Below are 14769 nucleotides of genomic sequence, written 5' to 3'. Positions count from 1 at the left end.
TTATTGTTTATATAGAATTGTTGCTATTAAAAACGCTTTGATTTAAAAAATTTTTAATATATGTCAGGTGGCTCGTGGTGTATCCCATGCTCTAAATAATGTAGTTAACTGTTTGCCTGGACAAAGAGTTTTAGAAGATGCCATTGAAGAAATTGCAGAGGCCAGTCAATATCTTGCTTCCCCAGATATAAAAGTATGTTAAATGGTTATCTTTTCCTTTTAATTTAGCATCATTACAATGCAATGCTTTTTTTTTAAATACTTGCAATTTTAATTCTTCTTGTTGTTTTTTTAAAGTTTCCTTATTCAACTGATTCGTTCAGTCAAGTTCAAGATCAATTAAATGCATCAAGTATCCAACTTAATGCTGCCGCAAATGATGTCTTACATGCTGCAAAAGGGCCTGGTGCTCAACTTTCTACTGCTTCGTTAAAATTTTCTCATTCCTATGCAGATTTTCAAGCAAGTGGTTTAACATTGGCTGGACAAATTAAAGATAAAGCTGCACAAGATCAATTAATTAATGACTTACGTAAAACTTCAACTGTGAGCAGCAAGTTATTGCTAGCATCAAAAGCATTGGCTGCTGATCCTGGGGCTCCTAATGCAAAGAATCTCTTAGCTGCTGCTGCAAAGTATATATTTTTAATGATTTTGATTTTGATAACTAAGGTTAAAAAAGATTGAGATGCATTTACCATTAGCATAAAATAAGTACAAACTTTCAGTTAATCTCAAAGTTAAAAAATATGTATAAATAATAATTTTCTATTATTTTGATGGCAATTAAAAGAATAATAAATTTGCTGTTATTTTTAAAAACTGCTTTGATACTAACAAACAAAAGCATCAAAACTATAGGCAACTGTTTCTGGAAAAAATATGGTGATCAGAAATTTTATATTAATACAGTTTATTGTGCAAAAAATTTATAAAATATGTGAATTTTCTTTTAAGAATAGTATGATATTACTTATAAATTACTTAGTAAATCTTCGAAAGTTTGTATATAATGTACAACATAAAATATATAAACTGTATATATTAACATATATATGTGTATATATTAATATATATTTATTTATATATATATATATATATATATATATATATATATATATATATATATATACACATGTATATATATATATATATATATATATATATATATATATATATATATATATATATATATATATATATATATATATATATATATATATATATATATATATGTTAATCTTTTAAAAACATGATTTTCTTATTAATAGTACAAATATAATCATTCATTATAAAGTTAGTAATAAGTTCATTATAAAACATTCATAAAATTTAAATATAAAATTTATTTATATTAAGTTTCAACTTAAATTGTAAATAGTAGTTTGGTATTAAAAGTTTGTTACTTTTAATTAAAAGGGGTGTTACAGATGCTATTAATCAACTTCTCAATCAAGCGTTGACTGCAGCTCCTGGACAAAAAGAATGTGATTCTGCTTTACGAAACATAGATGGTTTGGCTCATGTTTTAGAAAATCCTGTTGAGCCAGTTAATGAAGCATCCTTTTTTGAGTGCTTAGAACATGCTTCAGAAAAATCACAAGAGCTAGCTCGTAATATGCAAGACATAACAAATTCTTTAAAAAAAGAAGATTCAGAAGGTTTTGCTAATTCTGTTAGCTACGCATCAGATGCAGTTTGTCAACTAACTGAGTTTACAGCTCAAGTATGTTTGTAAATCAATCATTAAATTTTTTAATTAGTATCCATTCTACTACATTTACTGTTTTAAATCTATCATATATATCTATTGCCTTTTATTTCTTATCTCATTTATTGTCAGATTTATTATTTTCATTGTGTTAATAAATTTAGTGTTAAATTCTTTTAGTTTTTTTGTTTGTTTTTTTAAGGCTGCTTATTTGGTTGCTATTGCTGATCCTTCAAGTACTGCTGGCCAAGCAGGTTTAGTTGACCAATCTCAATTTGCTAAAGCTCGTGATGCTATTATGGGAGCTTGTGAGGGTCTTCTTCATCCCAATGCAACTCAACAACAAGTACTATTTGTGTTTAGTTGTTTTTTAAAATTTTTAAAATTTTTAAATAAATATTTAATTGAATTTTAATATTTTTAAAATTATTTTAATTATAATTAAATTTTAATATATTTTAATTATTACAACTTATACAAGTATAAAATCTAATAATTACAACTAAATACTAAAAACTCTTAGTTGATAGTTAAAATAAAATCATTAACATCGTAAATTATAGTAAATATATTACTAATCTCACTTTATCTGACACATAATGATGCACATCACTCTTATATGTGAGTTTTGGCACTCACGTATATATGATTTTTAGTTAGTTAATTTTTTTGTTTTAAAAGTTTTTAATTGGTTAAAATTTTTGTTATCTAATTTAAAAGAAACAACTAATAAACTAGGGAAATAATACTTCAAGATTTTAAAAACAACTAAAAAGACAAAATAAGGACAAAAATGACTGCACTGTATTTAGCGTTTAATAATTTTGTCTTGTGTGTATATGTAAAAAAAAAACCATATTATATTTAGATGAAAATAAGTAATAATAAGTTAATTATATAAATATAATAAATAATATACTAATTTCTAACTTTAATTTTATTTTCTAAGGATAAAGAGAAACTGTATTTCCAGGTAAAGTTATTATGTATAAATTTTCTAAAATAAATGTTAAAAATAAATAATAGTCTCTAAACATAACATTAGTTAAAATATATTAATTATTTTAAATAATACATAACATAAAAATAAAATTAATTATAATAAATAATACATTTAACAAAACAATATCTGCATATTTGAGGTAAACTACAGATCATGTCTAACATTGTTTTGAGACTCTTAAATATGTTTTTTTGAGCTTTTTGAATTTATTCTTCGATTAAAGATCAAACATTAAGTTTATTTATTAATATGTTATATTTTAAAAATCAGCTGAACAACAAAAAAAGCAAATTTTTGTTTTTCAAGCAAAACCTTTTTACTAAATTAAAACAAATTCAAGTTAACATGATGTAGTTTTCTTTTAATATTTTATTTAATAAAAATATTATAATATGTATTTATTGTAATAAAAGTTTAAACATTTTAGTTTTTGAAACTGTTTTAAGTTTGCTTTTTTAACAGGTTTTATCAGCTGCAACTGTAATTGCAAAGCATACTGCTGCACTGTGCAATGCTTGCAAAGCTGCATCTTCAAAGACAGACAATCCTGTTGCAAAGCGTCATTTTGTGCAATCAGCTAAGGATGTTGCTAATAATACTGCAAATTTAGTGAAATTTATCAAGGTAAAGTCATGTTTGTTTTAAAAAGTAAACCATTATAATTTATATAAGTAAAGCTATTTTTTTTAATTGTAATTTTTTTTTTTTTTAAAAACTTTAATGTTTTTTTAATATAAAAAATTGTTGACAGGTTTATGCTAGTAGCATGACACCCGAGAACCGTAATAACTGTGCTAGTGCCACAGAACCATTGTTAGAAGCTGTTAATAATCTTGTCACATATGCCTCTTCTCCTGAGTTTGCATCGGTTCCTGCTAAAATTAGTGCACAGGTAAAAATAACTATATATATATATATTATATATATATATATATATATATATATATATATATATATATATATATATATATCTATATATATATATATATATATATATATATATTAATAATAATAATAGTCTACATAATTATATTTTATCTTCCATTAGATATTTTACCACATTGTAATATCTATCATGATATATATTTTTTATGTGTTGTGACCAAATGAATTTATGCAGCAGAGTGTACATGCATTGACTGACTTAAACAGGGAGAACGACTTGAACATGCAGGGAATGTATATGCATCAGGATTAGAGTTAGAATTGCCAACCCTAGCCATATCCCTTGATGCATGTACACTCCATACATTTTTTTCCTACATAAGTCAGTTGATGAATGTACAGCATGCTATCCCTTTTTAAATCAAATGCTGTATGTAAACTCCAATGCATATTCTCCCTAATTAAGTCAGTCAATCAATGTACAAAAAATTAAAAAAACAAACAAAAAAACAGCCAAAACATCAAAAGATTAAAAAAAAGGAAGAAAAAAAGCAGTAATAAGAATTAAAAAATTAAAAGCAATTAATTAAAAAAACATATTTGTTTCTGCGATCATTTTTATGGTTTCATAAAAAAATAAATTCAATTATTATCCTCTTCGTTTGAATAAAAAAGTTATTTATTATATCACAATAATAAAAATAATAGACTTTTAGCTATGGTTTGTTAGTTATTTATTATTTATCATTTTAAATGAAATAAATACTAACTCAGTTAATTCATTGCTATAAATATATACTGATACATTTTTTATCATATTTTGATTTCATATTTGTTGAATTTTATATTTTTTTATTCAAATTAGTTTCATATTTAAAGTCTCATAAAACTTGAAAATTGATATTTAAATACTGTTATCATTTTTTATAGGCTAAAGCCGCTCAATATCCTTTAATAATGTCTGGAAAATCTATGGTGACTTCCAGCTGTCATTACTTTATTACTGCTAAACAGTTAGCCCTGAATAATAAAGATCAAGGAACTTGGCAACTTTTCGCTCAACATTCAAAGACAATGGCTGATGCAATGAAAAAAATTGTTGCAGCAATAAAGTATGAAAAAGCCGTTTTTATATTTTAATATATATGTTAATAATATATATGTTTTAAAGCATATTTCCACAGTTGCATGTTTACAACAGATATATGTAGCAATATTTTTTTAAATCTAGTAAAAATAATTAAAATTCTTCTAGTAAAAATAAATAAAAGTTTAACTTTACATAGTTTATTTTATAGATTTTCCAGAACCTTAGTATTTTATTTTAGAGATAATGCTCCAGGTCAACAGGAATGCGAGTTGGCAGCTGATACAATTAACAAAGCTATAAACAAAATTGATCAAGCTTCTTTAGCTGCTATTAGTAATAATTTAAAACCATCAAATGAAGATTCTCTTAAGGTAAACTGATGGCTTATTTTAAAACTAAAAAAACAATGTTTTGACATGGTTTTAATAATCAAAATACCCTATTTTACATTTAATATCCTGCTGATGGTATATGAATTCAATAATTTTTTTCTGCCGATTCTGCTGCAATAATATGTGTTAAGCAAGCCTCTAATATATAAAAAAGAAAAAAAAAGCATAAATTTAGTGTGTGATAATTTTATAACCTAAAGTCCTTGATAAGAGTTCCTCTTTTAGAACTTTTTACTAATAATTTTACTAATAAAGATTATAACAGAGATTTTTGTATAAAGACCCTGATATCACTGTTTGGCTAAAAAAAATATGGAATTATTTAGCATAGGTATAATGGAGGTAGACTAGATGACAGAAATGCTAACATAATTCTGAAGCTGCTATCTAATTTTGAGGATTTTATATTGAATAGTTTTTCTTGATTTCCATCTAATTGATGAGCTGTTAAAATCATTTTCTGCAGGTTAATAAATTATATTTATATTTTTTATCAATGTCAATTGACTTTGTTTTATCATGTTTTGGCAAAAAGTGAATTATTCTCATATTTTTTTTATAGTCCTTGTTCCCAAGTTGGGTATTTCTCATAATGTCATTTCTCCAATATATTTATATATAATTAGGGATGTACCGGAATTCCGTTCCGGACGGTATTTGTGTCTTTAAGGTCATTCCGGTTCTGGCTAGAATTATAATATTTCAGGCCGGAATTTATTTTTTACTTTATTGTGACACAGACTGTGTAAATTAAATCAAAAAATCATTGTCCTACAGGGCAATGAAGAACTATGGGTAAACCTAGGTAAAAAATACAAAATTCTTAACAAATGCAATGTAATTTTAGGTAAAGCTACAGTTTAGCGCTCTAAAATAATTTTATTTTTTTGCTTGTTGCGCTCTCGTTAGTAGAGAGTTTTTAAACATTAGAAATTTTAATTGAAATAATAAAAGAAAAAAGATTGCTGCCCTATACCAAATCCTCAGTCAATGTAGCACTTCCTTGTAGAAGCAGGCTATAAGATAGTTGATGTAGCAACACTCCTTTGTAGCAGCAGTTTATGAGATAATGGATGTAGTAGCACTCCTTTGTAGCAGCAGGCTATAAGATAATAGATGTAGCTGCACTCCCTTGTAGCAGCAGGCTTTAAGATAGTCGATGTATGTACTAAAGCCAATAAATATATTTTATGTTTATATTAAAAACTCACCACTTTGAGCAAGTCTCCACACGATAGCGCAACAAGCAATAAAATAAAATTAGCTAATCTGTAGCTTTGCCTAATTTTCACTTATGTATCACTTATGTAAAGATTTCTAAAAGTTTAGTAATATTGTGGTGCAAAAAGAGTTGCTATCCAGTTTTGGGCAACAAACAAGTTCTTTTTTCATCAAAAATGTTACCTGCCTCTGACAATAGTCTTATTTTTAATGTTTCTTAACTTTTAAATAGTTAAAAAGTATAGGATGCCTAATACAGTAAATATATGTAAATAAATATATATATATATATATCAACTCTCAGAATTAGGGTCGGCATTCGGCAATGCCGACCTAACTGCTGACCTGAAAATGTTTGAGGTCGGCAAAAAATTGCCAACCTCTTTTCTATGTTTTATGGTAAGACCTTTGTATCAAATAATTTTTGCCGACCTCTAAAAGATTGATATATATATATATATATATATATATATATATATATATATATATATATATATATATATATATATATATATATATATATATATATATATATATACATATTATATATATATATATATATATATATATATATATATATATATATATATATATATATATATATATATATGTATATATATATATATATATATATATATATATATATATATATATATATATATATATATGTAAATAATATAGGTTATAAATATATATTATGTAGCCACGATGTTGAGGTACAGGCTTTCACTTTCAATGTTGAAGGTAAAAAACTACATAAATATAAATCTCGTTACAGCCGGAATTTTTTCAACAATTCCGGCAAATTCAGTTCCGGCTGGAATTCTAAATTTCTAATCCGATACACCCCTATATATAATATCAAAATACAGTATATAGTTAAAGCTTTTTTATGCCATCTGCAATGCGTTTTTTCCAAGTTTTTCTACTTCTATTTCTACCTTTATCTGCTGATACTCCAAACTCTTTAGATGATGATGTCAAATCAAATGCATTTTCAAACTCTTGTTCAAACCCCCTTAATCTTCAATGGTGTTGCCTATTAGATACACTCTATATAAGATAGTCGCTTCTTTTTTTATCCTTTGTGACCTCTGCATTTTTAAAGTTGCAAAATATTCTCCATAAATATATAATTTTAAATTGCAAATAAAAAACAACCTTATTTCCAATGACACAACATAGATAGAATACAAAACAAATGTTGTTTCTTCTTGAAACTTGTTTTTCTTTGTTCTTGTTTGAAAATTGTTTTTCTTTGTTCATTTTAACTCTCGTTGCAGTTGCACAGCCTAATTTTCATATATTTTGAAATTATTTTTATTTTTTTGACAAAGTTCTCTATTAGTATTTAATATCCTGGGTTGTCTATTTTTGCTGACTAAGTACGGTAATTAAAATGGGATTGATATCATATGTATCATATATAAGGCCATTCCAAAGTGATGTCATTCTAAAATGATGTCATTTCAAAGTGATCTGGTCAACATTTTTATGAAACACATCTCATGCTCATAGTTAACATAATGCTGGTATTTGATATGATTTTATTAAATTATAGGGTTTTGAAGAGAAAATGATGCTGACATCTGCTCAGCTTGGAGAAGCAGTTCCGCAAACCGTAGAATATGCAAAAGGTTCTCCTGAAAATATTGGGCACTCAGTATGTATTGTGTATTTTCTTAATTACAAAATGAGTTTTTTTGTTTGTTTTTTGCAATGGAAGTTTTTAAAATCTATTTTCTAAGGTTATGAAAATTGCAAATCTTGTAAATCCTCTTGCTGACTGTGCAATTGGTTTTGCATCAAAGCTTCCTGGTGGTTCACAAAAACAAACTGAGTTACTTGATACAGCAAAAACTGTTTGTGAATCTGCTTCACACTTAGTATATGCTACAAAAGATTCAGGTGGAAATCCAAAGGTAACTATTTTATCACACCATGAAATGATGTGATGATGATGAAAAGTCACTATTTATTATGACAATCAAATTTTACATATCTTTTAAAACAATTTTAAAGGCTTTGAGTTTCCACCCAGCTGTTGATGCTGCTGCTCAAGACTTATGTGAAGCACTTCGTGATCTTACTCAACAACTTGAGGAAACTGCTGGAGACACAGGAGCTGTTATGGCTCTTGTTGATTCTATTAACAAAGCACGAACTTCGGTAATAATCTTTTTTGTTTTTTAATTAATTTTTATATTAATTAAATGTTTGTTAAAATTAGTTTTTATATAATTAGCTCCAAGTTTAGTTAACTTGAGATATTACAATACAAATGTAATGCATCAATGTAATAATTCTGAACTAAGACATAAAAATTATCTTTATGGATTAATTTTAACTATGTAATTTGATAATGAAAGTGATTTTTTGATCATTAAGGTTGTTTAATCTGGCAAAATTAGACTTTGTTTATATTTTTTTATATTATGTATAATCATATATTTACAGATCAATGTGTATGTAGCTGATTATCGTAGAGATCCCAATAGTCCTCCTGGTGCTGAAACTGCTTCCTTTGTTGATTTTCAAGATAATATGGTTAAAAAATTAAAAGATATTACAAGAGGTGCTCAAGATATGGTTAGTGACTTATGTCTTTATTTTTAATAAAAGTTAGTAAATGTCTTTATTTCTACATCTTAGATTGATAAATTCATTTTATTGAGTTCATGGCTTGTGTACCATTTTTTTACTGTTAATTTTTACAGGTTGGTAAGGCAACCACAAAGCCAAAAGAGCTAGGTGCAATAAGTCAGGAGATGTGTAAGAACTATAATGAATTAACAGAGAGCACCAAAAATGCAATTAGAGTTACTATTCAATTAGATGTAATTTTTTTTTAATTTTAAAAATTAGTAATCATTTAAAAAATTTTTTTTGTTATTATTGTGCTATTTGTTTAAATGTTAATAATTTGAGATAATAATTCAGAGATAATAATATTTAACAACATTGTATAATTTTAGATAGCTGATCGATTAAAGACTAGTGTTGGTGCATTAGGAGATTCTTGTGGATCCTTAATCCAGGCAGCTAGTTGTGTACAGTCAAGTCCTAGTGATCCTTTTGCTAAATCTGAACTTTCAGATAAAGCTCGAGATGTGACTGAAAAGGTAAATGCATTTTTTTTAAATCATTTTTTGTATTTACTTATTTGCATTGTTCAAATTTTTCATAATATTTTACTCTGTTTCAGGTGTCTTATGTGTTAGCAACATTACAGGCAGGATCTGTAGGCACTCAAGAGTGTATTAATGCAATTTCCACTCTAGCTGGAATAGTTGGTGATATTGATACCACCGTTATGTTTGCTCAAGCTGGTACATTAAATCCAGAAAATGAAGGTGAAACGTTCAGTGACCATAGAGAAATAATTTTAAAAACAGCAAAAAATTTAGTAGAAAATACAAAGAATTTAGTTGTTGCAGCACAAGGAAGCCAAGAGCAGCTTGCAACATCTGCTCAAAATGTGTTGTCAAGCATGACTAAGCTTGTTGATAATGTTAAGCTAGGTGCTATTGCATTAGGTGCTGATGACCAAGAGGCTCAAGTAACTTTTTTATTCATCACTTTAAATCTGAAAACTAGATTACTTTGTCTTAGTAATATATGTGATAAAACAATATAAACATTTTTTTGTTTGTTTAATATTATATTTTGAAAAATTTATAGGAAAAATAATTATTTTTTAAATAAGTTTTGTATAAAACAATTAGACTATGTTACTTATGGCTGCAAAAGATGTGGCTGTTGCATTAACAGATTTAATAAATTCAACTAAAAATTCATCAGGAAAGTCAGCCAATGACCCAGCTATGGATACACTTAAAGTATCTGCTAAGGTATTGGTTAAAAAATTTTTAAATGGCATTTGCTCACTGTTTACTACCAATGGAATAATTTTTTTTTTTTAATTTTAAATTTGAAAAATTATTTATTCAGACTATGGTAACCAGTGTGTCGTCCTTACTCAAAACAGTTAGAAGTGTCGAAGATGAAGCCTCTAGGGGTGTACGTGCTATCGAGTCTACTGTTGAAGCAGTTAAACAAGCAGTCATTGTATGTCTATTTTGATATTATATATATGTAATAATATGTGTGTGTGTGTATACATATATATATATATATATATATATATATATATATATATATATATATATATATATATATATATATAGAGAGAGAGAGAGAGAGAGAGAGAGAGAGAGAGAGAGAGAGAGAGAGAGAGAGAGAGAGAGAGAGAGAGAGAGAGAGAGAGAGAGAGAGAGAGAGAGAGAGAGAGAGAGAGAGAGAGAGAGAGGGGGGAGGGAGGGAGGGAGAGAAATAGAAATAGAAGAAGTAGAAGAATAATGAGAACAATATAAGAAAATTTTGCTCAAATAAATGACCTGTCCAAATCTCTCTCTCTCGCTTTGTGTGTGTGTGTGTGTATATATATATGTATATATATATATATATGTATATATATATGTATATATATATGTATATATATATGTATATATATATGTATATATATATGTATATATATATGTATATATATATGTATATATATATGTATATATATATGTATATATATATATATATATATATATATATATATATATATATGTATATGTCTATATATATTAGCCAAATTCATTTCAGAGGCCTGGTCTCAAAATTTATTCAATGTAGGGAAAAAAGTAAAGATGGTTACTTTGTTATTAAAAAAATCAACTAAACAATACTGTCGCTGCTACTATTAGCTCTTAATTCATCATGATTAAAAACCTAAATGAATAAAAAGATAATTTCGAGGATTGCGAAAGAAAATGCAAATGTATTTACATTTTTTAAAGCTAAAAGAAAAAAAGGAAGCCTAATAGGCTATTGAATATTATTATTAAATAGCAAACATCTATTTTTAATGAAGTATCTCTTAAAATACCGAAAATTACAGCTGAATGGTCATCAAACAAGATGTTTTACGATAAGTAAATTAGTGAAGATATCGTTTACAGATATTGTGACCATAAAAAGAAAGGCAACTGCGTCTTCCTGAAAAAACATAAAAAATGCTACAAAGTTGCAAAATAAAATAGTTACCTGGTTAAATGTTACATGCATTAAACCTATGAGTATAAAATTATATAATGAATATATGAGATCAGTTGTTTTACTTTTTGATTTATTCCTAAAATAGAACATTGAAGTTGTCCTGTTAGTTCTAGTAGATTGTGTACTGGGTTTACTTTCACTTTTGTGTTTACTTACTTTCACTTTTGTGTTTTTTAAAACACAATAATGATAAAATACTAAATACAATGAAAACTATAAAAGAAAAGATTTAGGCTCTTTCTTGCACAGAACAGTTACAAAGTGTAATCATTTTTTAAAATTAATTGAGTCCTAAATAAAAAAGATGACAATTGCTATCTCAGCATATCCAGAACTAAACTATTTTTAAACAGATGTATCATTGTTTAAAAATTGAAATAACACTTTTAAGAAATGGCTGTTTAGTTGTAACGTGTTTATTTTGTACAAATGAAGTTGAAATTTGAACATGAATCATTTGTCTGTCAACATTTATGTTATAAATACTCACAAAGAACTGCCTTTGTTTTATCAGATTATATTTGTTTTAATACCTCATTATTTGATCCATACTTCACATGGATAATACTAAAATTGAAAATATTGATTTCTATATTAATAAACTCACGGAAGATTCAAGTTATAATAATACTTGAAGAAACTTCTTCTAATACTGTTAAAAATAATACCAAAATTTGTCACTATTATCATTCGACATAAGACTGAAAATACTGATGTACAAAGAACATATGATGGTTTAAAAGGCATAGCATATTTCTCATTAATAGATAACTTTTTAATACTGGTATTGTAAATATTGACCTTAGTAACCACATGGCTCCAAAATGATATGGTATTAATTACATAAGAATAGAACAAAATACAAAAAAGTAGCATAATTACAGAAAACATAAAGTTACAGCTGCTTGACTATCTAATTTACTTGGTTTTTTTGGAAAACTTTTAAAGTTGTGTTATATTGGAATGTTTTTTACACCAGGCCTAAGCCATTCAGAAAATATTCAAAAAGGTAAATACTTCTTTCTAAAGCAAAAGTTGAAAAATACCTATACTTTATTAGCCTAATCAACAATAAATATGGTTGTAGCCCTGATAAATTAGATCTATCAAGAAGTTTGTTAGACTAGAAAACTCAAGATTGTGTTAATTGTGTTGGGCCATGAACAACAAGTAGAAAATTTTCTTCAATTTTATGTTCAATGTCAGCTACAGATTAAGTGTAGAGATGCAATACATCAAACATTTTTAAATTAAACAAATTAATACCTTATTAGTAATTGTTGAAGAAACAGTAAATTCAATGTATGATTAAAAGAAAATGAAAAACTGAAATTATTTTGAAATCAAGTTTTGCAATCTAATTTTGTTATGTTAAAAGTCAAATTGGACAATCTGGTTTTGTTATGTTAAAATCATTAAGAAAATTTATAAAAAACTTTTTTTGCCATTGTAATTTTTTCGAGATTTTAACATTTTGAAAATTTTATTTTTCAATTTGTATATATAAAGGGTTCCTTTTATAATTTTTATAACTATAATTTTCTCTTTGCTGAATTTTATTTTTGTTTTTTCATATCACTTTGTTTTTATGATTGATTCAAGTTTTATTTTAGCTAGTCAGTTTTTTTTGCATCTTCTTTCTTATTATTTAACTGAAATAATAATGTCTGGCAAATTGTTAGTATTTCTGGCAAATTGTTTGTATTAAATCTCTCTTTTTTTAAACTTGTTTTAAACAACTTCATATAGGTTTTTTGAACACTTTCTGATCTTGGTAAACAATAGTACTTGAGCAGACCATTCAAATCTTTTGATTTAAATTTTTATAAAGCATAAAGCAGAAGTACAATACAATTAAAGCATTTTAAAAATCTAATCAGAAAAAATATAAATATTAAGATGCGGAACACTTGTTTTCACTTTATCAAACTGAAAAGCTACCATTTTTATTTTTTTCCCTACATCGTAAAAATAAGTGTGCGGACCGCGACTAATGAATTTGGCTAATATACATATATATTAAGGTGGTGCCAAAAAAAAAAATTAAATTTCATTTTTATTTTGTTACATTATGTGTAGGAATAACAGTTGTATAGTTTGGGCATGATTGTATAGTTTTTAAAAGTCGCTCATCAACATCAAGTTTTCTACTTTTTGGGTTATTTTAGTCCCAGATCTATTTTAGTCCCAAATTATAAATAAATTAAAATACAGCATAGCATTTTAACTTTTACTGTTTACTAATCAAAAACCAGGTACTATTTTTAAAACTAAATTATTAATGTTATTGTTTACAAGTTAAATAATTAAAGAATAATGTAATAAACTTTTGGTTTATAATAACATTGCGTTCACTATAGTAAAAAAAAATTTTTTGAAAAAGTTCGAAAAAGTCTAATAATAGTCAGAATCTCAGGTATTATTATATTATTTATAGTTGATCTACTTTGCTACGTTTCTTGAGTACAGAAATACTTGCTGCATTAGGGGTCGTCCATAAAGTACGTACGCTCATAGGGGGGGAGGGGGGGTCTTCAAAAAGCGTACGAAAGCGTATGGGAGGGGGGGGAGGGTTTAATTTAAAAGTACGTACTTCGATTTTCTAATTTATCACAATTAACCAGCTAATCAATAGAAAAGTTACATTCTGACTAAAGATTCTAGTTTGCCAACATAAAAAGATGTATGGTATATGAAGTAGAGGGTCTAGTTTTCCTCTATGCACACACATGTATGGGCGCCCTCAGAATTTTTTGATGTTGCAGATAGGACACTTTCACACATCGTGCAAACTCATAACTTAAGTTTGTTTATACCTATGCCAAATGAGGAGGCCTTGCAAAATATCGGGATGGCGGAGGCCTGTGAACAAAAAGCCTTAAAACGCTTACCCTCCCGACCCCCAAAATGAGAGGGGTGTAAATTTTGCATGGCTATAACTTTTGGATTTGGAAAAAAATTTGGATGGCCTCCGCCATCCAAATTTTTTGCAAGGCCACCTCATTTGGCATATTAACAAACTTAAGTTTGCACGTTGTGTGAAAGTGTTCTATCATCAAAAATCAAAACATCAAAAAATCCTGAGGGGGCCCATGCACACATGCCCGCCCTTATATACTGGCCCTGAGTAAGACCTGAGGGCCGTGGTTGATGGGACGGAGTCACCCCAAAAAAAACGTGTCAATGGCGTCTCAAAGACCGCTAGGTTTTGCTAAAATAAAAAGCTTCTTAAAATAGCAAAAGGGCACAAAATTTGCTGTTGCTCCCTCCCACTGGGTTTTACCCTTTGTTTTCAATATTACTGATCTCACCTTAGACTCGTTTTTTACTTACTAAAGAGGGGTGCCTGAAAAAAACGTCC

The 14769-nt window shown here is 27.0% G+C and overlaps 1 protein-coding gene across 8 annotated transcripts in view; it reads left to right on the top strand.

The window, feature by feature from the left end:
- LOC100207482 (talin-2) overlaps positions 1-14769 on the top strand; it is a 63319-nt gene that overhangs the window by 27293 nt on the left and 21257 nt on the right. For 4 of the 8 annotated variants that reach the window (XM_065804868.1, XM_065804867.1, XM_065804866.1 and 1 more), the window contains 18 exons: positions 68-193; positions 298-635; positions 1420-1726; positions 1914-2057; positions 2661-2684; positions 3177-3338; positions 3466-3606; positions 4530-4711; positions 4928-5060; positions 7864-7965; positions 8051-8224; positions 8325-8471; positions 8760-8891; positions 9020-9139; positions 9278-9424; positions 9508-9861; positions 10028-10153; positions 10254-10370. In XM_065804868.1, coding sequence (XP_065660940.1) covers positions 68-193; positions 298-635; positions 1420-1726; positions 1914-2057; positions 2661-2684; positions 3177-3338; positions 3466-3606; positions 4530-4711; positions 4928-5060; positions 7864-7965; positions 8051-8224; positions 8325-8471; positions 8760-8891; positions 9020-9139; positions 9278-9424; positions 9508-9861; positions 10028-10153; positions 10254-10370 — 2976 coding nt within the window. The remainder of the gene's footprint in view (positions 1-67; positions 194-297; positions 636-1419; positions 1727-1913; positions 2058-2660; positions 2685-3176; positions 3339-3465; positions 3607-4529; positions 4712-4927; positions 5061-7863; positions 7966-8050; positions 8225-8324; positions 8472-8759; positions 8892-9019; positions 9140-9277; positions 9425-9507; positions 9862-10027; positions 10154-10253; positions 10371-14769) is intronic. The other 4 variants (XM_065804872.1, XM_065804871.1, XM_065804870.1 and 1 more) reach the window with 1 other exon arrangement.

Source organism: Hydra vulgaris, chromosome 09 (genome assembly GCF_038396675.1).
Source record: "Hydra vulgaris chromosome 09, alternate assembly HydraT2T_AEP".
NCBI classification, from domain to species: Eukaryota; Metazoa; Cnidaria; class Hydrozoa; order Anthoathecata; family Hydridae; genus Hydra; species Hydra vulgaris.
The sequence above is the reverse complement of the archived record's forward strand: the minus strand, read 5'-3'. Positions and strand labels throughout refer to the sequence as shown.